Genomic DNA, 24839 nt, shown 5'->3' with positions numbered 1-24839 from the left:
TGGACACCGGCTGTGCAGGCTGCCCCACCCAGCCCTGCGGAGGGAAGGATGGTGGGAGGGCTGGGTAGCCTCCCTCCATGACAACCCTGCATGTGCCAGGCTGCTAACTGGTGAGCATTAAAGGCAACCAGGAGAGCAGTGGCTGCCCTGCTTCCAGCTGCACCAGTCCCAGATGCTCTGAGGAAAGTCTGGGGGTGCCAGGGACTTCCCTCCTGCCACAGAAAGCCCTGGTAGGGCAACGCAGAGACCTGGGGCAGCCCCAAACCGACAGCAGGGAGGAAGAGAAGGCAGGGGCAGTAAGTCATGGTACTTCCCTTGGGGCACAGTCTGAGGCTTACAGCCTCTGCTGTCTGCCCACACAGCCTGTGCCTCCTGTGGCTGTGCCAGACAGGAGAGGAGGAACAGGACACGAACCTAGCCAAGCATCTAAAGGAGGGGCACTGCCAGCAGGGAGAGAGGGTGAACAATGATATCCCACAAGGATCATAGGTAGGAGCCTGCGGAGGGGGCACTGGCATCACTCCCGTGCACAAGGGTGACTGGGGGCTTCGCCCTGGCTTGCCCCAACAGGACTGCAGGATGGAGCCCATCCAGGGCAGGGAATGTGGTGGATGAGGGGTGAAGGGTGGGGGACATACAACAAACCAGGCTTCAAGTCCCAAATACCCACTGTCCTCATAAACAGAATCTCAGCCCAGCCTGGGGCATAGCTCTCCTGTCTCCATCTCCTCTGGGGACCAGGTGGACACCTAGGGAGGGCTGGGCCAGACTCACAGCTCTGCCAGTTGGCACTGTCCTCTTCTCATCCTGCCCAAGCTGGCTTGGGCTAAGGCACGCTGAGCACTACACAGCTGTCTCCTGGTCCTCCCGCTGGATCATTTGGTAGTGCTGTCGGTTCTCGAGGTAGGCAGCTAAGTCAGGGTCGTTGGCTTTCTCAGCCCGGTGCTTGGGGGTGTCTCCCTGCATAGGGGAGGCAAAAGACGTCAGTGTCAAGCACTGCCTAAACACCCAAACGTGCCCCCATTCCCCCACCGAAAAGGTGGCTGCAGCTAGGTCCAGTAGAGCGCACAGCCAAGCCCCAAGGCCAGCGGTAGCTGAATGCCCATGTGCTCGCCATGGAGTGAAAGCATGCTGCCAAGGAGCCTGACTGTGCTGCAGGGCTGGAAGCTGTCCCCTGGAGGGTCATCAGCTCCGCACATGGGCCAGGACAGAGTCAGGCCCTGATCATCACCAGCCCCCAGGAGGAGACAAAGGTTGGTCCCCATGATCTGCTCTTCCCCAGTCCTGGGGGGGGCAGTCAGGAGAGGGTGAGGAATGAGGGGTATGCCTGGGGAATGCCCAGGATACCAACCCCCCTTCTGCCTCCTAGCGCTCCAACTCCCGCAGGAGGATCACATTTCACCAGCTTATTGCGGCCATCTGGACTGTGTCCACTAATGAACTCCCGCACTCCATAAAAAGCAAATCTGTTAACAGCTTCCAGCTCCATCTTCTCTCCCCCTTCCCTCCCCCTGCTCCTTGCTCCTCCTTGCCAAGTGCCTGGGCTCTGCTGTGCCGCTACGAAAGGCCACGGAAACCTGGCACTCCAACGCTGCCATTGAAAACTGGCCCTGGAAGAAATGCCCAGCCTGCCCAGCTTGTCCCCTGGTGCACAGCAGGGCACGGACAGCTGCGGCGGGGTGCTGGCGCCTCCAGGGTGACCCACAGCTTTATTTCTCCAGCAGGAACAATGGTCAGACACATGGAGCCTCTGCCAGGCCTGGATGTGGCTGTGGACAAAAGCCCACCCGTGCACAGCTATAGAGAGGTGCAATGCACCAAGAAATCCCTTTTTGCATGTGCACCCCAAGATGGGGCATGCCCCATGGTCCTGCACACATCCCCTCAGCGTGCACACAGGCAAGGGGATGGAGACCGCTCTGTGCTTCAGTGCTGGCTCTCCTTGGGGGCCTCCTCCCCACAGCCCCTGAATGCAAGCGCTCATTTAACAAAGTGGGAGTGAAAAACCGGAGGAGGAATTGAGTTTCTCTCCCGTTCCCCTGCAGAAGCCCTGCTGCAACACTGCCTGCCTGCAGCCTGAAACCGGAGCTGGCAGGGCCCCTCTGCCTGGCCAGGCTGAGGCACGCCAACCGATAAGGCTGAGCCTCCTTCACTGCTGCAGGGTTCAGGATCAGCCCGCTCCGAACCTGTGCTACAGGTCTGACGCTGGGGTTTCTAACGAGGTGGATTCCTGCCTCTGCAGGCAGGCTGTAACCTGGAGCCCATGCGAGGTCAGTGCAGCAGCACAGAGGGGTCCCCAGACAGCTACAAACCCAGACACGCGTTAGCACAGGCACGTGCAAGCCCTGTTCCCTGGGGCAGCTGTCACGGCTGAGCAGGGGCTCCCTTTTGTTCTGGCAGACTGGAGGCTGCTTCCCTCCTTCGGGCAAATGTGGGGGCTAGGGGCAGACAGGGGCCATACCCCCAGAGCTCTGCTGGCTGAGCCTCCAGCCAGGCCAGCCCCACTCTGTGTGCCATGCAAGGCGTAAGCTTCAGCCAGGATCAAGGAGGAGTCAGAGACTGTCTGTCTCTGTACAGCATCTCCCTGGCAGCTGACAATAGGGCTGTGCATTGTCTGAGGCAGCCCCCAAGGTCCACCAGCCCCAGCAAGCTTGCACCCCTTGGCTGGGCTCCTACCCTGTGTCCCAGACCTACAGACTGCACCTTCTTGGCTTGTTCTGCATCTCCTCTGCTACAGCCCATTGCTATGAGACTCCACCAGACAGATGTGACCACATCCCCTCTGCTGCATGCCAGCCCCCGTACCAAAACACGGCCTCAAACTCCCTTCCCACCTCTGCCAGGGCTGGCATAACTCCCTGGCACCAAGGCACATCTCAATTAACTCAGCATGCGAGGGAAAGGGCTGCCACTGCCTGCTCCTCCTCCCTGCGGGCAGCTCCCAGCACCCCCATGGTGGCCGCCCGAGGGGAGAGAGTGGGGGGAGCCCTGCAGCTGGGAGGGAGCTCAGTGAGAATGTCCTTGCTCTGACCCCGGATGGTGGGAAGGGGGAGATGGGGATGAGACATTCCAGCCCCTTGCTTCTAATTTAATAAAACAACAGGGAGAGAAGCACAGGGAGGAGAGGGATTTAACCCCTCTGCAGCTGGGCTCTGTTGGGCAAGTATGGGTGCTTCATGTCAGCTCCTCTCTGGTTGGCAAAGACCCCAGCCAAAGTACACTTGCTCTGCTCTCCTGCTGGCCCCGCTCCTGCCAGCCCATCGGTCCCCCCAAAAAAGCTGCACTGCCAGCCCTCCTGCCATCACCTGCAGGTCCGTCTTCATGAGTGAAGCCCCGGCCTCCACGATGTAGTGGCAGATAGTGCGCTGGCGTAACGCTGCAGCCTGGTGCAAGCTGGTTTCGCCGCTGGGGAGGAGAAAGCGGGAGATGTGAGATGTCCCCCCTGAATGGGGACAAGCAGCACGTGTGGGTGGCAGCAAGGGACAGCAATTCAGAGGCAGCAGGAGCTGATGGTGGGTTGCGTGCTCGTGCAGGCAGCCGTGGCAGAGAAGGGGATGCTACTTGGGGATGGTCAGTCTAGAGTGGACTGGGAACCATGGCTGGTATTGAGACTCTGGGCAGCTGATAAGGGCCCAGATGACTGGTCACCTCGCAGAGGGTCTGGCCAACAGATAATGCAAGTCAGTCAGCAACTTACTTCTCCTCCTCCGTGGCATCGAGGATGTCTGAGGGGGCTGTGGAGAGAAAGACAGGGCAGGGTGAGTGAGACCCAGCTGCAGGGCAGAGACAGACTCACCTACTCCCCAGTCGCACTTTGCATCTTTCTATAGGGGCTGCTGTTTCCATACTGCCTTCAAAAGTCCTGGCTTCAAACCACTCAGAGCAATGGCATCTGAGCCTAGCTGAGACCAGGGAAGAAGAGTTGTTGTGGACTCATTACAGAGAAATATCTAAAAAAAAATAAATCAGCCTGTATTTCAGTGGTAGCTGGCAAAAACAACAGGTCAGCTACCCTGAAGGCAGAAGCCGGACAATGAAAAACATTTCCCAGAGACATGTCGGGTCCGTGCCAGGATGAGGCAACAGCCAGAGGGGCTCCCAGAAATGCCAGGGAAAGCCTATACACCAGAAGGAGGGTGTAGCAAGCCTGGAGGGAAGGGATGTAAGCCAGAGGGTTGGGCTTTTTCGGCTGCTGAGCTCCTTTGCTAAGAGTGGCACTCTGGCCCCAGCTCACCATTCTCGATGATGTATTTGACGATGTCCTTGCTCCCTGATTTGACAGCATGGTGAAGGACGGTCTGGCCCGAGGAGTCTCGCACCATCAGGTCTCTTCCAGCCCGGTGCAGCTCTTGGAACTACAGGATTGCCAGATTGCTTGGGTTGAGTTGCCTTTCCCAGCTCCAAGCCCCAAGCCCCAGCTTCGTATCCCTGGGTTGCCCAGAAGATTGTGTGTATATTTGGTGACTGGTGGGGAGCTTTGTCCAGCTCAGCCATGCTGCCAAGTCCCTTCCCTCCATGTCCCCCAGGAAAGGAACAGGGCTTCTTGCCAGGAGCCTGCCTGGTTTCCAGCCACCACTCCTGGAGGAAGGCCCTCGACAGGAGCTGCTCCAGGGCAATTGTAGAGCATGGCTGGCAGGGCTTCCCATAGCCTGAGGGGCATGCCAGCTGAGCAGGTTGCAGGGAGACTGCCCAGAACTAGCCCTGGCTGCTCATCGCAGCAGGCAGCGGGAGCACCTACCTTGCTCAAGTTGCCACTCTTGGCAGCTTCTATCAGAAGGTCGTCTGCAAAGAAGGGAGATGGGTCGGGTTCAGAAAAGTCAAGATGTAATGCCATTTATCTAATCCTGGTGCCAAGGGTTGGGGACTGGAGGCACAGAGCAGTTGGCTGAGGGTACAGCACGAGCTCCTCCAGGTGCTAACCCCTTGGTCAAACTGATTTTACATGGCTCCTCCACCTTCAGGCATGTAGAGGACAAGCCAGGGGAAGGAGGAAGACACGATGTAGCTGGGGGCGCAGCCAGACCTCAGCCCCAGGGAGATGCATGTGCAGCGGGAGCAGCCTCTGCCCACAGGCAAGATGACTTGTGATGGAAGTGGGGAGATCTCCTGGGCATCAGCCAGCAGCTGAGACGCCTCTGACCCACAACTCACTCACACTTCCAGGCACTGGGCTCCGCTCAAGCTCCAGGAAACACTTTCCATTTGCTTAGCTTGGTGAGGCCCCTGACCTTGTGTTCCCTCTCCCCAGCTTCCACCAGCCCCAGCAGAGATAGCCCCCCAACCCAGCCCACAGCACTCTGCTCCACAGGTGGAGGATTAACCGCTTGCCACATGATTTCCTGTACGGCAGAACTGGGAAGGAGCTTGGCTGGGTCACTCCACAAATCACTGTCAGGTCTCTCCTGCCAACCTCTGGGGTCACCCGCCTGCAAAAGCTCCATGCTCCTGCCTAGCTACACGGGCAGCAGGGCTCCTGCCTGCACACCAGAGAAAGGATAGGAAAAAAACCCCGTGTCTGGGACCCAAAACAGCATGACCCAAGAGGGGGTGCAACAGGGGGTGGGACAGGACTCACCTTTGTGCAGAAGGCAGTGCTCAGGCTCAGCGCTGGAAGGGAAGAAGAAAAGGTGTAACTAAACCTGCCAGTCCTGGCAGTAGATTGTCCAAAAGAGCACACAGCGGGCAGAGGAATTGCTGTGGAGAAGCCTGCCCGTGGTACTCCTCCAGCAGGCAGGAGGAGAGGCAGGCCAAAGGACTTTGCCACTCTTTGGCCACGCCATCTGCTTCTCCCCTGATCTGGGTTCTTTCCCATTCCCACTCCCATTTCTGCTGCTGCTCCCAGCTCCATTGCTCACCTGTACCCAAGAGGCTGGCCTCAGCTGGACCGAAAGCCATCCATGTCCTTTGTCCTACAGGCCAGGCACTGGAGATTGACCCCATCCATGGCTGAGCCATCTGGTGATACCCAGTGCTTCCAGCAGTGCTGGCAGATGAGCAGGGAAGACAGATGTCATCCCACCCCTTGGTCTAACTCAGCACTGAATTCCTATTTGCTTCCATGGAGCCCCCCTGTAATCTGGCCCAGGGACCAATGCTGTGAAGCCAATCCTGGCTCTCCCATCACTGCCCATCCTTCCTGAGGTCCAGCACACCCATTCCAGACTCACCTAGGGGCAGGAGAGGAGGATGGAGTGGAGGAAGAGGAAGGAAACGCAAAATGGTGCCCAGTGGGTGTGGCAGAAGAGTCGACGAGGTCAGGCATGGCAGGCGAGGTGCCCACAGTCTGGGTGATCACTAGCTCTGGGTCCAGCACATAGAGCTCATCCTGAGAGATCTCCGTCACATAGTTGAGGTGTTCCTGAAAGACACAAGTCAGCACTCCTCAGAAGCAAGACTTACTTCTGCATAGCTCCATCCCCTCACATCTCACGCCTTGTAGCCCACCCACTCACTCAGCAGAGCGATGGCAGCTCGAAGAGTCCTGGGACCTGTGCCTGGGAAGCCTCCGCATCTCCCTGTTCTTTTCAGGCCTCCTATCTCCTGCCAACTTCAGCCATCTGCTGACAACCCATACACCTCATCTCCATGTCCTCCTCTCCAGATCATTAGAGAAAGTATTTAATACTGGTTAAGATGACCCCAACTGGTGGGTCCCTGGCCAGGCTTGCTACATTGCTTTACCTGCTCCACTGTAGGACCCTGCAGGCAGCTTCCAACCCAAGTCTCTGTGCTCCCACCCATGCTTCCTCCCTTTTCCGCAGGAACCTGGAGGCACAGGGGCTGGTCCTGGGCCACGTTCTTCACACCACCCCTTGGGGGATGCCACAGGGCAGGGGTGCAAGACCTGCATATCCCTGAGGCTAAGCCTGCCTGTCTGTCTGCGTGAACATGAGACTCCCAAGCACCTTCCTAGAAGATGCCAGGGGGGATGATGTTGGAGAATGAGGCTGCACTCACCTGTGCGCGATCTATCCTGTAGAACCGATCTGCTGTGGTTGCTGTAAGACATGAACAGAGTGAGACAGGGTGATTCTTGGTGTGAAATGAGGGAGATGGCCACTTTCCACCACTGAGTCATAGTGAACGATCCAGCCAATTCGCGGCTTGCACAGAGGGCACAGCAAAGCGAACAGCAACCCCTGATCAGAGGCAGCCCCCTTCCCTTCAGGACCCTGCTGCTCTCTCTAGCTGAGAGGCAGCCCCTTGGGCCTACAGACCACCATGCCCCTGTGCAACAACATGTCTTTGCTTGATGTCTCCTCCTCAGTGACTCCTGGCAGGGAGCCACAGGGAAGGCAAGAACACACCTAGCTGATGCCATGGCCTTGCTGGGGGCTTTCGGGTGCAGCATTAGCCCGAGCAGACAAAGCTCAGGGCTGTGCAGTGCACATCTCAGCATTCACTTGCACCAGGTGAGGATTTAACATGGTGCACCTTATTGCACAGCACTGAGAAATGGGGGCACTAAGTGGGTCTGGGAGAAGAGGCAGCTCAGCTTCCCGCTGTCTTGGCTGTGTAAGGTCCCACAGACCACCAGAAGGCTATGTCAGAGCTTCTGACTGCCAGGCACAACAGAGCATGCCACCACCAGCTGTAGAGCGAAGTCCCTGCCTCCTAGGATGACAGGAGAGCTTCAAGCCAGCCTCCAGCCTGTTGCTGGCAACAGCCTGTTCCTGAGGGCATCCCTCGGCTCATCCCTCTTCCTTAGAGGAGAGGTACCCACAGCAGGAGAGGAGCTCCAACACCAAGGGAGCAAGTGGGTGTGCTGGAGTCCGACCCATGCAGCCACCAACCCCAGGGAAACAGGGAGGGGCTGGGGACTTAGGGCATCACCAAGGGAGAGCAGGACAAGTAAGAGCACAGTGCCAGGACAATCCGTTTCCCCCGTGTATTTCCCGTGTGACCTGCAGGCTGCTAGTGCCTGCCCAGGTGACTTTGCTGTGGTGGGACTCTTGGGGACCCAAGGAATTCTTTCTGCAAACCGAGGGACATGTTAGAGCAGATGAGAGGAGTGAAAGAACCACATTTACCCTGTCCTAGCTGAAGATTTACAGCCAGGGAGCTGCTGCTGAAGGCCTGTAATTCAGCTGCTTGAATGAGCCTGTGCTGTCTTGAATGAAGCTCTGGCCTCTTTCCTGACACATTTTCCTGAGCCCAGAACCTGTTGCTGGGAGACTGGCAGGAGGAGGGAAAGTGGTCCTGGTAGTGACACCTAGGAGCAGCAGCGCCAGCAGCCCCATGTGCGGGGCTAGAACTCCGAAGGGAGAAGTTGCATTCCCTCTGCCTAGCACAAGGCTTCCCAGGCCCACTTTGCTGTGCTCAGCTGTGCTCTACACCCTGCTGCTGGGAAGTCAGGGAGATGAAGTGCCACCAGCAGGCATTTCTCTTGGCCAGCTTCCAGGTACAGAAGGAGAGCTCTGGAACCTCTTGGTCAGTGAAGCAAAGGGAGAGGAGAAAGCTACTTTCATGCAGAGAAGAAGCAGCAGCTGGAGCCCGGCGGGGAGCCTGCTCCCCATACCGTCGGGATGCTCATAGTAAGCCTCGCTCCCAGAGTGCTGGAGCAGGGGGGCCCCCTGCCTGCATGACAGAGGAGAGCAACCCCAGCAGTCCCGCAGTGACGGGACACACGTCGCCAAGCTCTGGGGGCAGCAGACCAGCAGATGCCCCTTGCTCCACTCGTGATCAGCAGCCAGAGACACAGCCTGGGGCAAAGCACTGCTGCACTCGGCCGCAAAGACCCCAACAGCCATGAGTCCAAGCCTCAAGTGGCACTCAGTGGCCTGTCGTCCACCCCACCGCCCAAAATCCATAGAACCATAGAATTGCTTAGGTTGGAAAAGACCTTTAAGATCATTGAGTCCAACAATTTACCTAGCACTGCCAAGTCCACCACTCAACTATGTCCCTAAGTACCACATCTACAAGTCTTATAAATACCTCCAAGGATGGTGACTCTACCACTTCCTGGGGTAGCCTGTTCCAGTGCTTAATATCTCTTTCAGTGAAGAAATGCAACCTAATCACTCGTTACTTGGGAGAAGAGACTGACACCCACCTGGCTACAACCTCCTTTCAAGTACTTGTAGAAGGCAGTAAGGTCTCCCCTCAGCCTCCTTTTCTCCAGGCTAAACAACCCCAGCTCCCTTAGCTGCTCCTCATAACACCTGTTCTCTAGACACTTCACCAGCTTCATTGCCCTTCTCTGGACACGCTCCAACACCTCAATGTCTTTCTTGTAGTCGGGGGTAGTATTCAAGGTGCGGCCTCACCAGTGCCGAGTACAGGGGCACGATCACCTCCCTACTCCTGCTGGCCACACTGTTTCTGATACAGGCCAGGATGCTGTCGGCCTTCTTGGCCACCTGGGCACACTGCTGGCTCATGTTCAGCCAGCTGTCGACCAGCACCCCCAGGTCCTTTTCTGCCGGGTACCTTTCCAGCCACTCTTCCTCAAGCCTATAGCATTTCATAGGGTTGTTGTGACCAAAGTCCAGGACCCAACAATTGGCCTTGTTGAACCTCATACAATTGGCCTCGGCCCATAGATCCAGCCTGTCCAGATTTCTCTGCAGAGCCTCCCTACACTCAAGCAGATCAACACTCCCTCCCAGCTTGGGGCCATCTGCAAACTTACTGAGGGTGCACTCGATCCCCTTGTCCAGATCACTGATGAAGATGTTAAACAGAACTGTCCCCAATACTGAGCCCTGGAGAACATTGCTTGTGACCAGCCACCAACTGGATTGAATTCCATTTGGCACCACTCTTTGGGCCCAGCCAACCAGCTGGTTTTTTACCCAGAGAAGAGTACACCTATTCAAGCCATCAGCAGCCAGTTTTTCCAGGAGAATGCTGTGAGAAATGGTGTCAAAGGCTTTACTAAAGTCTAGGTAGACAACATCCACAGCCTTTCCCTCATCCACTAAGCAGGTCACGTTGTTGTAGAAGATCAGGTTAGTCAAGCAGGACTCGCCTTTCATAAACCCATGCTGACTGGGCCTGATCACCTGGTTGTCCTGTATGTGCTGCACGACGACACTCAAGATGATTTGCTCCATAACCTTCCCTGGCACTGAGGTCAGACTGACAGGCCTGTAGTTACCTGGATCCTCCTTCTGGCCCTTCTTGTAGATGGGTGTCACATTTGCTAACCTCTAGTTACCTGGGACCTCCCCGGTTAGCCTGGACCACTGATAAATGATTGAAAGTGGCTTGATAAGCACTTCTGCCAGCTCCATCAGTACTCTTGGGTGGCTCCCATCCAGCCCTATAGACTTGTGTGAGCCTAAGTGGTGAAGCAGCTCGCTAGCCATTTCCTCTTGGATTATGGGGGCATGCAGACATGCATTCTGCTCCCTGTCCCTGTCTTCCAGCTCAGAGAGCTGGGTACCTGGAGAACAACTGGTCTTACTATTAAAGACTGAGGCAAAGAAGGCATTAAGTACCTCAGCCTTTTCCTCATCTTTTGTCACTATGGTTCCCCCCACATCCAATAAAGGACAGAGATTCTCCTTAGCCCTCCTTCTGTTGCTAACGTATTTACAGAAACATTTTTAATTGTCTTTTACAGCAGTAGTCAGATTAAGCTCTAGCTGGGCTTTGGCCTTTCTAATTTTCTCCTTGTGTAACTTCACAACGTCCTTGTAGTCCTCCTTAGTTGCCTGCCCTTTCTTCCAAAGGTCACAAACTCCCCTTTTTTTCCTGAGTTCAAGCCAAAGCTCTCTGTGCAGTCAGGCCAGTCTTCTTTCCCGCCAGCTCGTCTTTCGGCACATGGCGACAGCCTGCTCCTGCACTTTTAAGATTTCCTTTTTGAAAAATGTCCAGCCTTCCTGGACTCCTTTGCCCTTCAGGACCTTGTCCCAAGGGACTCTGTCAGCCAGTCTCTGAAACAGGCCAAAGTTTGCCCTCCAGAAGTCCAAGGTAGCAGTTCTGCTGACCCTCATCCTTACTTCTCCAGGAACTGAAAACGCTATCATTTCATGATTGCTATGCCCAAGATGGCCTCCAACCATCACATCACCCACAAGTCCTTCTCTGTTTGCAAACAACAGGTCCAGTGAGGTACCTTCCCTAGTTGGCTCACTCATCAGCTGTGTCAGAAGTTATCTTCCACACACTCCAGGAACCTCCTGGACTGTTTCCTCTCTGCTGTATTTTATCTCCAGCAGACATCTGGTAAGTTGGAAGTCCCCCATGAGAACAAGTGCTAGCGATTGTGAGACTTTTCCCAGCTGCCTTTTCATCCCTGTTGGGTGGTCTATACAGACTCCCACCATGATATTTGCCTTGTTGGCCTTCCCCCTCATTCTTACCCATAAACACTCAACCTATCATCACCATCATTAAGCTCCAGACAATCAAAACACTCCCTAACATCCAGGGCTACCCCACCACCTCTCCTTCCTTGCCTATCCCTTCTGAAGAGTTTATAGCCATCAATTGCAGCTCTCCAGTTGTGCAAGTCATCCCACCATGTTTCTGTGATGGAAACTAAGTCACAGTTTTCCTTCTGCACAATGGCTTCCAGCTCCTCCTGTTTATTGTCCATGCTGTGTGCATTGGTGTAGATGCACTTCAGTTGGGCTATTGATCCTGCCACCCTTTTAGGGGGAGAAGCCCTAATTCCTATGTGGCCATTCCCAGGTCCTTCTGTGGTTTCTAACACATCAATAACCCTTGCATCTTTGCTGCCACATGGATCTCCATCCCCTACCTCCACTGAGATGGTAGACCAAAGGACCTTGCTAGCACACCATCAGACACAGTCAGCACTCCCAGGGGAGGAATGATACTCACAGTCCAGGAAGCACCACTTGGTTGACAGCTTCTGGGATGACAGTGTCTTCGGTTTGGCTCCATCTCCCTCCTACATAAAAAAAAAAGAGCATAAAACCATGTCTCTTGGCCTCCCCATCTCTCTCCAGAGCGTCCCTCCTGCTTTGGGAGGTACCTGCAGTCATGGAGGACCACAGGCGCTTGGATGGAAAGGGGAACTTGAACACAGGCACAGCACGCAGCGATGGGGAGCAGCACAGGACAGACTTGAGCCAACACACACCAGCTCACTGGAAAGAGACGTGTCACAAGATGAGCCCACAAGACTGGCACAGTGGACATGACAGATGGGCCTTGAGGACAGACCGAGGCCATACACACCTGAAAGAGCAAGCGCTCTAAAGCAGAGGGCTGTGGAGAGAAATCCTGCAGAAAGGCAAGGTGTGCTGTTACAGCCTTTGTCTGAGTGGCCCCCCAGCCCCTCTGCTGTTCCATTGGTGCTGCTAAATGTGCTGCCATATCTGGTTTTACACACTGCCTGGCCAAGGTCCCTGGTCCCTGCCCTGCTTTGAGGCCAGAGCACAGTGGTCACCCAAGGAGAGAGAAGAGGTAAACCACATGGTGACTGAGGAACACCAGCCTCAATACACAGCTTCAGAGGTGCAGGAGGTTGCAGAGGAATCAGTCTTCATGGTTAATACTGTAGGAAAGTGTTACCCTCTGAACCCAGGAGCTGCTATCCAGGTGCCTGCCTGTGTGTCCTCACCAGTGGCTGGACACAAAGTGGGCAGGGAACAGGCATGCAGAGCGAGGAGCAGATGCCAGTGTTTCAGCCTGGGCAAGGAGCTCTGCAAATCAGCCCTGCAGGACACTATGCTGGGTGGGAACCCCTCAGGCACCAGAGTCAGCTAACTGGGGACTGAGCAAGGTCTTTTGACCTTCTGGGAGAAAAACAGACTGAGCAGTAAGGCACCAGGAGGCACACTGTGGGCTCAGAAGGCATTGCTCACCAGGAGCAAGGGTTACACAGATCGTGTCTGGGTCATGGACATGCACTAACGCATTGGCCAGAGCACAAAAATGAGTACTTGCAAATGAAAAGAGTTGGAGGGGGGGCAACCCTAACCCAGGCACCTGGGGGGCGGAGCTTTGCCAGGAAACATGGAGCCTGCAGAGGGCTGAAGGAACACAGAACAGCAAACAAAGGGACAGAAGAAAGGCCTCCCCAAACACCCAGGGAGGTGGTGTGCCGGTTTTTTCCTCTGTCCCATAATTTTTCTGAGCCACTGACACTCTGGACCTGGAGAACAAGGTCAGAAGAGCAATGCTGAGAAAGAAGCTGCCAGACAGCAGGGAGCAACGAGCCATCCAGCTTGGGATCCTGCCTCCACCACGTGGTGAAGGCAAACATTGAGTTGCTGCCAGGAGTGTGTGTGCTGGTGTGTGCAGGTCAAGGAGGCTTAGAAATCCCTTCCCTGAGCCCCTCCATCCTCAGCATCCAGTCGTGACCACTTCCCACACAGAGGTTTACCTCCTGCAGCCTCTCGATTTGGGTCCGGCACAACTCCAGGTCACTGTCTCCTGGAACCACGATGATCCCCAGCGGCACAGCTACACAACAGGGCACAGACACAACTCAGGGAGCAGCCTGTGCCCCACCCCCAACATCTCACACAGCTTAGCTGAGGGCACTGCCAGACTCAGTGACTGCAGCTCCCACCCCCTGGTCACTCAGCTGGTCACTCACAGGCTTCCTTGAGCTTTTCCTTGTCGTAGTTCAGTGCCTCATAGTCGCGCATACTGATTCGGCTCACCCGGATCCGCAGCCGCTCGGGCACTAGCTGCTGGCTGTATGCAGGGGGAAGGAAAAGGATCAGAAAGTGACAGCCTGCTTTCTCCTTATCCCACTCACCCCTCAAAAACAGGCAAGAGCACAGACTGGGGCGAGGAGCCTGGCACCAGCAGCTTCTCCAGCATCAGTGTCTGGCCATACTTCTGCGACCTGATCCTTTCTTAAGCCCTCCTTGAGAGAGGATCAAAATGCCTCTGGGAGTGATGAATCAGTACTGTCCCTTCCCCGTCCACCCCTCCTGGCTTGGAAAGGAGATGGCAGATTGATCTGAGGAACCTACTCATTGAGCAGAGGCATGGAGTTGCGCCGCTTGGTCTTCTGCACCATGTTGGCTTGGTTGCGCAGAGAGATGTGGATGCAGGAAGCCGCCAGCTTGCAGGGCTCTCCATCTACCTGCATGGGGATGGCCTTGGATGTGGTGAGAACCACCTGCCGGCACTGACACAGCCGCTCCCCGTGGCCACCGACCTGCAAGGCAGCCTGTGAAAAGGTCCAGAGTGTGAGCAGAGCACGGGCTGAGAGGTGGATGGGGGGGAGCACCCATTGTCAGCCAGATGTTGCAAGTGAGCCAAGTTCTGAGGGTCTCAGGCCTGATCTCAGTGGGAGGGGATCCACAGAGACCTAGGCATGACAGCACTTCACCTAAATCTCAGAGAGCAGACACTGTCACACAGGCCAGCACCACAACTCCTCAGGACAGCTTCTGTAGAGCTGGTGGACTGGCTGACACCCAGTCAATGGGACCAGTCACTCCCCTGGTTGCTATCTACAACTGGCAACAGCACTGACTCACCAGGGATGTCATGGTGAAGCCGATAACTTCAATGCAGCCATCATCATGGCGCTGTGGCTCAAAGTCGTGGTGCTCCCCGGGGTTGCCCCAGGGCATGGTGCCTGCACAGTACCTGTGAAGGGATGGTACGCGATGCATGGACAGGCACCCCAAACCCAGGCAGGTATCTGTGGCATGCGGGTGAGGAGCCCAGCACATGAGGGCAGGTGGTGGGACTGCTCACCTAGGGATGTTCAGAAAGACCAGGCACTGGGGCTTCAGGTCCTGGATCTTGGAGGTCAGGTCTGTCCCATCGCACTGAAGACAACACAGGGGCATTCAGGCTGCTGTAAGGCGGGGCCTGACCCACCCCACCCACTTAGGAAAAAACGGCCTCACCCGCTCTACTCCCTACAGTGACTGTCCTCCAAGCCAGGGGAAGCTGATGCTCCCAGGACCACATCCTCTCCCCAACCCTGAGATAGTGTGCCAAGGGAATGCTCCTCACACCTCCACAGCTCACCCCCCGCCCTGGCCCAGAGCACCCCTGCACACTCACAACCAGCTTGACGTGCTTTGCCAAGTCTTTGGAGCTCCCGGTGAGGAAGTCAGAGAAGGCCGTCTGCCAAGGTAAGAGACAGTGTTAGTGCTCAGAGGTTCACCGAAATGGGCAGCCAGGAAGCCTGCCACCGACCTTCAGACCTCAGCTGCTGAAAGCAACAAAGTCCGTCCTTGTTCACTGGCAGAAGCCCTCTCCTCTCCCCCTCCCAAAACAACCTCGAACATTCTGCTTGGCATTTTGCCTACCAAAACCTTGGGGCACCTTCAGGAACATGCCCTAGTATTCCCTTGCCAGTCCAGTCCTGGCTTTAGGGAAGACTTGGCAAGGTGGGTCTCCTCCAACGAGAGACTTAAGTCACAAGAGACAAATTCAGTCTCAAGCTGTAATGAAGAATCATAAAACAGAACTGATGTGACCCAATCTAGAGATACCAGGAGAGACAGTATGGCCTCTGTTACACAGACCCTAGGGTCTCCTCTGGGTTTAACTGTACAGAGAAGAGGGGAGACACAAACATGAGAGATGTGAGATGATACAGAGCAGCACTTGGCCTTTAGTACTGCTCATATACTGGCCACCCAGCCACCTGGATAGGGACATATATTGAGGACAGGGGGATGGACGAACAAAGATGACAGTGAGACACAAAGCTCTAGAGATGAGATACAGGAGGGTGGCATAATTAGCCAGCGAGCTGTAACTGGCCCAAGGTATAAAATAAAAGACCAAAGCAGTGTGGGAACTCTACAGAAAGGCTTCCTGTTCCTCTGCAGGGGGGACAGCCCGCCTCCCCAGAGCTCCGGGGAGGTCCTGCCTGGGTGACCATCTGTGAGACAGAGAACAAGAACAATAGTGGCAGGAGATCAAGACAGCAACTGTACCGCAGCCCAGAGAGCAAGCTGTACCGCCAGCAGCACTCGCAGCCAAAGAGCAGCTGTGACTCCCAGGGCTGCAGACTTTCTCCAGCAACTCTCCAGCTTCAGGGGGGGCTCAGCTTGGGTGCATGTGAAGGCCCACGTAACTCGCATGAGTGAGTTTAGGGTGTGGACAGGAAGCAGGGCCATGCCTATGCTTCAGCTGATGCTAAGGCTACTATGAAGGCATGCCCAGTTATCCTCCACACACTCACCCCAGCATAGAACATTTTATTCCGAAACCGGCTATTGAACTTCTCTGGGTTGGCCTCTAGGGAAAAGAGAAAAAAGTCCAGGTCATTGGCCTGCACATGGAAATACTTCACTTGCCAGCTCTCCCCAGACACGGCTCTCCAGCCAGCCTCCTCCAGGAGGCAGCCCCCAGCTCTCTTCCCATGCAGGCACCCCTCTTTCCCCTCTGCAGCCACCACTTGCTCCTCAGGCTTCACCTCCAGCCCTGTCCCTGGGGCAATCCTCTCGTTCAGTTTCCTGAGGAATGTTTTATGGACCCACCTTTAGGGCAGCCCTCACCACAGACCCTGCACCAGCTCTGCCACCCTGCTGTACCTCGAGATTCGTGGAATTCCAGCGTCACCCGTGCATCAAAGCCGAGGCTGAAGTAGTTATTAAAGACATCCAAGGGGAGCTGAAATGGAAAGGAGGAATAGGGATGAGGCCGCCAGTGTGTGGCCACGGCAGAGACAAGGTCAGGCTATAGCAGAGACATGTACGGTGCTCATGAGGCTGAGGGAGCCCACTTGCCTTCCCCCCAGGAAAATACAGAGGTTACCAGCCTGAGATGATGGATTGGCCCCTAGCTCCTAGGGGTAAGGGACGTGGCCCAAGGGGACACACTGTTCTCAGAGATACCTGCAATCACCTATGTTTCTGCTAAAGAATAGTCTCAGAGGGGACTGGGCTTATACCTGTTGCAAGCTGTGGTTAAAAACCTCTGGTGAGACATTTAGTTCTGATTTCTACATGCCTTGCCATGAGTGCTGTGGGTCAGAGGCATGAGGAGAGGAGTGGAATTGGAGCAGGGAGAGGGAAACACCAACCCAACGCTGTAGCTCCAGGTGCTGGGGCTGCCTAACCAGTGGGAGAAAGGAGAATACAGACCCCCAGTGCAGGAAACAAACACGGAGAGGAAGTGTCCCACCTTGTCAGTGGCTGCCTCATCCTTTTCCTCAGGGTTCACATCAGGGTTTGGCTCCACATGGAGGTTCCAGCGATCAAGCTGCACAATGTCCCCATCTTCCACATGTGACAGGATCTTGGACAGAGGCTCATCCGTGTAACCCTGGTGAAGAGCAGGACTTGGTGAGTCTCCTACCTGCCTCCCGCAGAGATGTCCAAGAGACAGGCAGCTTTGGGAAGACATCCCAGAGCAAAAGATGTGGAAAAGATTGATTCTACTTGAATGCACAACAAAGTGGTACTTGAAATTTAGAACAATACATCTTTCTTCTAAAAATTTCTTGAAGTTTGAAATAATGGTTGCTTTTGTTAAAGTCCTAATAGATTATAATCTAATGCAGAATAATTCAAATGTCAGAAGAACAGTAACATCTAAATGGCACTTATTTGTTGGTCTGTAGTTAGGGAAAGTCAAAACACCCAGCCCATGCAAATCCCCACCCATGTGTCTGGAACTGGAGTCAAAGCACTCAGCCCTTCTCTGTCAGCAGCAGGCTCTTGTGCCTGTCACTTACCCCACCCCAGTTCAGCGTCCTGGCCAAGTCATTCCCTGTCCCCAAAGGTAGGATGGCCACAGGAGGAGATGGATTGAGGCGTAACTGGTCCAGAATGGAGAGTATCCAGCCCACCTGCTCGAGCAAGAGAGTACAAAGAAACAGTTGGTTATTTCAGGGGCTGTCAGGCAGGTGGAGGTGACTTGGAGCACTAGTGATGGCAGAGAGACAGAGATTGGGTCCTCTTAGCCACCACCCTGGCCAAGGGCCTGGAGAACAGGTCTTATGAGGAGCGGCTGAAGGAACTGGAGTTGTTTAGTCTGGAGAAAAGGAGGCGGAGGGGAGACCTTATCGCTCCCTACAAGTATCTGAAAGGAGGTTGTAGTGAGGTGGGGGTCAGTCTCTTCTCCCAAGAAACTAATGACAGGACAAGAGGAAATGGCCTGAAGTTGCGCCAGGGGAGGTTTAGATTGCTATTAGAGAAAACTTCTTCACTGAAGGGGTTGTCAAGCACTGGAACAGGCTGCCCAGGGAAGTGGTGGAGTTGCCATCCCTGGAGGTGTTCAAAAAAAGTATAGATATGGCACTTTGGGACATGGCTTAGTGGGCATGGTGGTATTAGGTCAACGGTTGGACTTGATCTCAGAGGTCTATTCCAACCTAATGATTCTATGATTCTATTCACAGTCTTTATAACACTCCAAACGGGAGCTGCAGGAAATACGAGTAACCCCAGCGAGGACACTGGCCCCCAAAAGGGCTACAAGTCAAGACATGCCACAGACTAGCACTCCCTGGAGCAGTGCATGAGGGAATCCACACTATCTGGTGTCATCAGCTGTACCATGGACACAGCATGCACATTTTGCCCCATTCTGCATTACAGTGAGGAGGGCTGCTTCCAGCACTGGCAAGGACTGGGGTGAAGCACCGCAAACACGATGAGGCTGGGGGACTCACCGTGCCATCTCCCCCACACGCCAGGATCCGGAGGTTGTGGACCTTGCGGTACAGCTCCAGCCTGCAGGGAACAGGGAGGGTGAGGAGGGGAAGGAAGAGGCACCGAAGGTGTTAAGCAGCAGCTGCAGTGGTCCCTGCCCTCACAGGGCCCTTGGCATTCACAAAGCCATGTGCATGTCTCCCTCTCCATCGCCACAGCAGTTCACAGCAGTGGGCAAAGCCACAGGAACTTTGGCTTCACCAGCTCTTGAGGAGGAAGAGCAGGGTGTCCACAGTCTGTGTACACACAGATAAACCAAAATGCAGCAAGCAGGCTAGACTCACATGACATTAATTGAACATAATGAATTAGGTCTGGGAACATCCACCTCACAGCTGGTCTCTTTGCACTAGCCTTGAGATTAGACCAGACCTCTGGCAGGAAACACTGACTGACCACAAGGTATCCTAGAATGGCCTCTCAAAGCATGAGCTCATTGGAGGTCTCTTTGCACAAGGGAGCTATGGAACATCAGGCCTCTGCCAAGAGCTCTGAGGAAGAATCTTTGGGACAGAGATAGGGGAGAGTAGGGTGCTGCCCCCACGAGTACTCACGCCTCCTTGGGTCCACCCTGGCTGAGGTCAAAAACTTGCCGTGGGTTGAGATACCACATGAAGGACTGGATGATCTTGGCTCCCTATGGGGAGAAAAAAAGACTTCAGGTAACAGGGAGTTCCCAGTGGACAGTGGAAGAAGGCATCTGGTCCTGGGGACACGCTAAGACAATCATTCTGGGGGGACTCAGGCAAAGCCTGGCCTAGGTAGAAATTGCTGGGAAACAAACTGGCATAGTGGGGGTTGCCTTGCCTTTTCTGCAGCTGAGACATCACCAAACCTATGATGAGACCTCAGCAGCCAAATGGCAATGTCCTCACAGAGCTGCCTTCTCAAGGAGATGTAGGACAAGGCCATACCTGATTCCCACCACTCTTGGGGTTCACAAACACCAGCAAGGGCTTCATGAGAGGAGCTGGCATAGGCTTGATGACAAAGGGTTTCCACCTCCCTTCCTGCAAGAGATACCGCAGGTCCTTCAACAAATGTGGGGAAACACAAACTCCCACTTCCAGATGAGCCCTAACATCACGCAGGTCAGGAGTGGGAGGAAGAGAACATCCCAGGCACCCTGTAAGCCTTATAGCTGGGATTTGCCCTGCCAGGGGGCACCCTCCTTCCACCTCACCCTCCTCGAAACCTCAGCACAAACTCAGCAAGCCCCCTTGTTTCCCAGTCCTGCTCCTCACTGCCCAGTCCCTCCACCCTTCCAAGACACAGTCATTCCCTTTTCCTTCACCTCTTACCTCGGCCCCCTTTTTGCTGGATTTCCGCTTGAATGATGTTCTCTTCTTCTTCTTACTAGATTTCAGTGGATTCTAGAGAGAAAAGAAACAAACTCAAAAGCTCCATGAGGAGCTGCTGGGCAAGCAGGAGTTGTGAAAGAGACACAAGAGCTGAGGTGACTTACCTGGGGCCGCCGGACCCGCAGAATCCAGGTGGGAGGAACGACAACAGCAGCATGAGCCCCCAGTGAGCAGGGCTCTTCAATGTGTTGCAGCATGAAACACGACACTTTGCTGTGATACTGGGGAAGGAGAAGACAGAGAGAAAACTCAGCTGCTCAGTTTGCTGGGGACAGCCACTTTCTCCTCCTCCCAGCTCCCCCATGCCAGTGCAGGGAGTGCTGTAACAAACTGTGCAGGAATTCTGTAATGAGAAGGCAATGAGGAGAAAGTTTCTAATAGGAGCTCGCAGCAACCACAGTACAGTCTCTCCCAGTAAAAGAAGCTGTTAAAGGCAGGCTGCAGAGAAGCAGCTTGGGGAGTCCCAGCAGAAAGCAGAGGTCATTAGGTGCAGAACAGGCTGGTAAGACGTTCAATGGGGGCTTTGCTCACCGCTTGCTTGCACCAGGAACAGCTGATGGCTACAACCTCTTTACTGTGGAAGGCAAACTTCTGCTGGAAACCCTGCAGAAGGAAGCATAAGAGGCTTAGGGAATTCCCTCACAGCTTTCTATTATCCAACAAGACTTTCCCACCACTAAGAGAGACATTAACAAAGAGAGTGTGCCTGCAGCTGGAGCCCTCCAGATCCCTGTCAGATAGCCCCAACACCTCCACCACAGCACCAGGGAGGAGACAGTCTCCTCCAGGACTGATTTGACCCAGGGGGAGAACAACTCTATGTGAGAAGCACTTATGTAGTGCTTCATTGTGCAAAACAGGGTACACATCTTGGTTTTGCTGTAGGCTGCTGCTGCCAAACAGGAACGGTAGGATGTCCCTGGTCCTCAGCCCTGTTCTTGTCTCTGGTTTGACCTTAGCTTTCCTTCAGGCTGAGTAAAAAAACAAACAAGTTGCCCTCTCACCTTGCCACACTGCCGGCATTTCCCTTCCTGCCGCCTTCGGTGTACCCAGTGATGCCGGACAACGATGGGCTAAAGGAAAAAGAAAAAAAAAAAAAGGGGGAATGAAAAGCCCAGTGTGTGAGAGAATGCAGGAACAGGTGGGAGGAATAGACCCAGGCCAGCCAGGACCTCTGCTCTTGCAGCAAACCCACTGCTCACATGCACTAGCTCCAACCCTCTGGGAGAAGGCAAAGCCAAAGAATCAGGGGGCAAGAGGCCAAAATAAGGTGCTCAGAGAAGAGGAAATTAAAACCAGAAAAAACAGGAAGGAGAGGAGAGAAACTGAAGACTGAGAATCACACAAAGCAAACCCCACAGAGAGTGGGCAAGCAGTAGAATGGAGCTACTTTGGCCATAAATCACATCTCTGTTCCTTAACATCTCTGTCCAGATGCCCCCAGCACCAAGTGAAAAATGTGCTGGTGGAAGGTGTGAAAATCCCCAGGGGGACACAGTTTGTGTCCACACCAAGAAGATGGAAGTGCTTGCAGCTAAGCAGCAAACCACCTAGCTCCATGTTCCTCGAGTAGAACAGCAGCCTCCAAACCCCTCCACAATCACTTCACCTTGCTCTTCACCCCAGCCTGCCTCAGCCCCTGCCCTGGGGAAGGCAGCAAGGCTGCTCATAGGCGTGATTGTGGGGGGGTCAGAAGTTTTGTAATGACGTACCATGTTTTCTAAATGCCACCCTCCTCTTCCAGCCCTGGATTGGGAATGGGATTGCAGGGAGGGCAGCAAAGAAAGAGGGAGTGCGAGTTCACAGCCCAGCGTGGTAGGGCTCAACACTCTGCTCTTGACAGCTTTTGGGATCATGATGGATGACGATATAGGCAGCAACTGGCACAAGATTTGGGTCAGCTCCAGTGTTGCCTGCTCTGAGTGCAGCACATGGGAGAGGACGAAGGGTCCTGTTGGCTTTAGCAGACATTAATCCAGTGGAATCAGAAGCAGGGCTATGCCCTGAGCTCAGCTCTGGGTCCCAGCAGGCACATCTAGGGAAAGGGCTGACCCTGAAGGGGATCCCTGGCAGCACAAAGGCCAGAACACCACCTTTCTAGGGAAACAGAAGGGAAGAGTCTTTGGAGGAACTGAGGAGTATTAGAAAGACAGGATGGAGAAGCAGGTTTGTGAGAAAAAGGAGGAAAACCAGAGAAGGGGAGGGAGAGTAAATTTGTAGAGGTTGGAGAGGAGGAAAATAGAGATCGAGTGAGTGGAGGCAGAAAGTTGTCAGCAGACCCCAAAAAATAAGTGAAGGACAAACAAAGGTGCTGGGCTAAGAGCAATATGGGAAGGAGTCATGGCAGGAGAAGCAAAGGAAGAAAGGAAAGTTTAAAGTGATGCTGAAAGCTTCACCTTACCAGGCCACAGTGGCATTTCTGAGTATGCAGCCCTGTGTCTGAGTGCCTTTCCCCTACCGCATCTGCTGTGCCAGCACAAACACAGTGTGGGGACAGCAGCTGTGTTACCAAAATGGCCCATGACTGAGCCATCCACACCTGCTACAGAGCACTGCATGGGCTACACTGGCTCCACAGGCTGCAGGGTGAAGCATCAAGGCTGACAGATGCTTCTACCAGCGCAGCTCAGCAGACAGGTCCCAGGCCACTGCTTACACCCAGTACATTAAAACACAGGCTAAAGGGGTCTGACAGCACCACTGTCCAGTGGGCATCTTCCACTGCACCCAGGTCAGGGCTGAGTGATAAAGCCAGAAGCGAGCCCGTATTGCTTCCTTCCAAACTGTGGGAAACTTGGGGACCTGCTGTTTGCCACAGCCTCCTCTACATGCTTGGGGACAAGCACAAGGGGGAAAAAAACTCTCCCAGAAAACAGTTTGCAAGATTCCCCCCATGCAGATACAGGTGCTTTAGAACATGCAAACCAGCAGATGCTCTGTATTTGCTGCCTGCAAGCTCCTCACACCCAGTCTATGCTGCTGCCTTGCAACACAACTTCCCTTTTACTGCCACCCCCTTGGAGCAAAGAAGTTTTTTTTTCTTTTCCCCCCTTGGAGCCAAGAGGCAGTAAGATGCCTGCACTCTGCTGTGCAACATACTGGCAACATCTGATGTCTTTGCCACCAAACTGGAAAGGTGAGGGGCATATGCAGGCAGCGTCTGAGGCAGATCTCTCACCTCCCGTACGTTCCGGGATCCTGACTCCCTGAAGGAAGGTTTGCAGCGAAAATTTATCTGTAGATTGAATACACATGAGAGGAATCAGTAAAACCATCACAACTGAAGGAAACCTATTGCAGTCTACTTTACTACAGCAGGCCCAGAGCCTCTGGAGATGTTTGGTGCTTGCCATGAAACCCCTCACACATCTCTGTTACTGAACAAAATGGGGCCTGGGGTCATGTCACTAGAGGCTCCTTTTGGTATTGTCTCCTCAGAAGACCCCCTCTTTGCAATGACACGTTGCAGTTCCCGTCTTCTTGTGTTTCACTACCCAAGAGGAAGGGTTGACCAGGAAAATGCTGTTACAGCTTTGTGAGCCACAGAGAGGGCTTAACAGGCTCTACTCACTTTCTCCAGCTGTTCGATGCAGGGCGTATGCACTACGATCTTGCAGGCTGCACACTTACGCCTGGAGAGAGGTTTTTGCTGGAGGATGAGAAAATGGGAGGAAAAACACGCATGTGAATAGCAGTATTCAGATGCCAGCAAGCTAAGCCTGCCATCACACCTCCTTCATACATTTCAGGATGCAGAACAAGTCCTACACGAAAGCTAGACACAGGCACTCCTTGCAGGTGAAGGGATCTAAGCACGTGCCTAGAGTAGATGGTCTCAAGTCTGGGAGAGAGCAGGGAGGTGCTCTCCCGCTGTCCTGTCCCGCAGTCCTTGGCCTCTTCTGACACTGCCTGAGAGCACCATGGAAGCTGGTCTTGGAGGCACCTGCAGGGCTCCCACAGTAAGCCCCATGGGCAGGCACAGGACGGCATCAGTGCTCTGTGTCCTGCACCACAAGCAGGACTGAGCCTGCAAGCTGGGAGGGCAGACTGCTGCAACTCCGTAAGATCAGTGCTGCCTGCAGGGTCAGGAGGAAGCAGGTCTGGGTCTCCAGCGACCACTTTTCTCTTCTATTGAAAGGTCTTGGATTCAGACTGTCCCTCTAAGGGTGTGGGATCCCAACAACCTCTCCCTGGAATACCATCATATTACCTCCAGGCAAGTGGCAGCCCTGCATCAGGTTCCCATTGCAAACTGAGCACCAGCACTGGCAGAAATTGGGGAGGCAGCCCTCTAGCATGCAGAGGTAAGAGGGACACACACCCTCTGCCTTGGCAGGCCCCCAGACCCCCACATGCCCCCAGCAGCAGCAGCAGCGTGGCCTTGACAACACAGCTGGGTGGCAGCACAGTCTGCAATTGCGGCCCTTGGCGGGGGTGGGAGGTGGGGGTGACCCCAGGTGACTCACCAGCAGCTTTGCCATGCAGTTCTGCTCCCCAACGTAGCAGAAGTCCCCAGAGGCATTGGTCTCAAACCAAACGTGCTCCCCATAGACAGCAGTCTCCTGAAAGGCACAAGACATGTTTCTCTAAGAGCACCCCCAGACGGGCATCTGAGCCCCTAAAATGCTTTGTATGAAGGACAAGATACTGGACAATGATGGGGGGTGGGAGGTTGGAGCTAGGTGTAGGTCAGGAGACAAGATGCACAGAACAACCAGGGCCAACATCTGGACAGAGGAAACCTCACAAAGCTGCTGCCATGGCCCACCTGTTGGAAACAGGAGGGCCCCAGGAAACCAACTCCAAGACGTACAGTCCAGTCGCAGCATCCTGCACAGGGGCCCGCTTCCATCACCCCCTGAGAGGAGGCACTGGGGCAAATTCAACGCAAGGGACTCTTCTGAAAAAGCTT

General features: G+C 54.5%; 1 protein-coding gene across 2 annotated transcripts in view; it reads right to left on the bottom strand.

Annotated features, from left to right (window-relative positions):
* Positions 1 to 843: 843 nt before the first annotated feature.
* DGKZ (diacylglycerol kinase zeta) overlaps positions 844 to 24839 on the bottom strand; it is a 45906-nt gene continuing 21910 nt past the window's right edge. The window contains exons 3-32 of one of the 2 annotated variants that reach the window (XM_086463578.1): positions 24394 to 24489; positions 23499 to 23576; positions 23106 to 23162; positions 20932 to 21000; positions 20459 to 20530; positions 20032 to 20148; positions 19868 to 19939; positions 19481 to 19576; positions 19121 to 19203; positions 18527 to 18587; positions 17588 to 17701; positions 17035 to 17175; positions 16443 to 16521; positions 16091 to 16146; positions 14959 to 15021; positions 14644 to 14717; positions 14421 to 14532; positions 13908 to 14107; positions 13523 to 13623; positions 13307 to 13386; positions 12157 to 12201; positions 11797 to 11866; positions 6958 to 6998; positions 6168 to 6358; positions 5576 to 5607; positions 4739 to 4782; positions 4235 to 4355; positions 3698 to 3734; positions 3306 to 3405; positions 844 to 960 (exon numbers count right to left, since the gene is read on the bottom strand). In XM_086463578.1, the coding sequence (XP_086319704.1) occupies positions 844 to 960; positions 3306 to 3405; positions 3698 to 3734; positions 4235 to 4355; positions 4739 to 4782; positions 5576 to 5607; positions 6168 to 6358; positions 6958 to 6998; positions 11797 to 11866; positions 12157 to 12201; positions 13307 to 13386; positions 13523 to 13623; positions 13908 to 14107; positions 14421 to 14532; positions 14644 to 14717; positions 14959 to 15021; positions 16091 to 16146; positions 16443 to 16521; positions 17035 to 17175; positions 17588 to 17701; positions 18527 to 18587; positions 19121 to 19203; positions 19481 to 19576; positions 19868 to 19939; positions 20032 to 20148; positions 20459 to 20530; positions 20932 to 21000; positions 23106 to 23162; positions 23499 to 23576; positions 24394 to 24489 (2619 nt within the window). The remainder of the gene's footprint in view (positions 961 to 3305; positions 3406 to 3697; positions 3735 to 4234; positions 4356 to 4738; positions 4783 to 5575; positions 5608 to 6167; positions 6359 to 6957; positions 6999 to 11796; positions 11867 to 12156; positions 12202 to 13306; positions 13387 to 13522; positions 13624 to 13907; positions 14108 to 14420; positions 14533 to 14643; positions 14718 to 14958; positions 15022 to 16090; positions 16147 to 16442; positions 16522 to 17034; positions 17176 to 17587; positions 17702 to 18526; positions 18588 to 19120; positions 19204 to 19480; positions 19577 to 19867; positions 19940 to 20031; positions 20149 to 20458; positions 20531 to 20931; positions 21001 to 23105; positions 23163 to 23498; positions 23577 to 24393; positions 24490 to 24839) is intronic. The other variant, XM_086463579.1, reaches the window with a different exon arrangement.

This window comes from Leptosomus discolor, chromosome 3 (genome assembly GCF_034619465.1).
Source record: "Leptosomus discolor isolate bLepDis1 chromosome 3, bLepDis1.hap2, whole genome shotgun sequence".
NCBI lineage: Eukaryota > Metazoa > Chordata > Aves > Leptosomiformes > Leptosomidae > Leptosomus > Leptosomus discolor.
The sequence above is the reverse complement of the archived record's forward strand: the minus strand, read 5'-3'. Positions and strand labels throughout refer to the sequence as shown.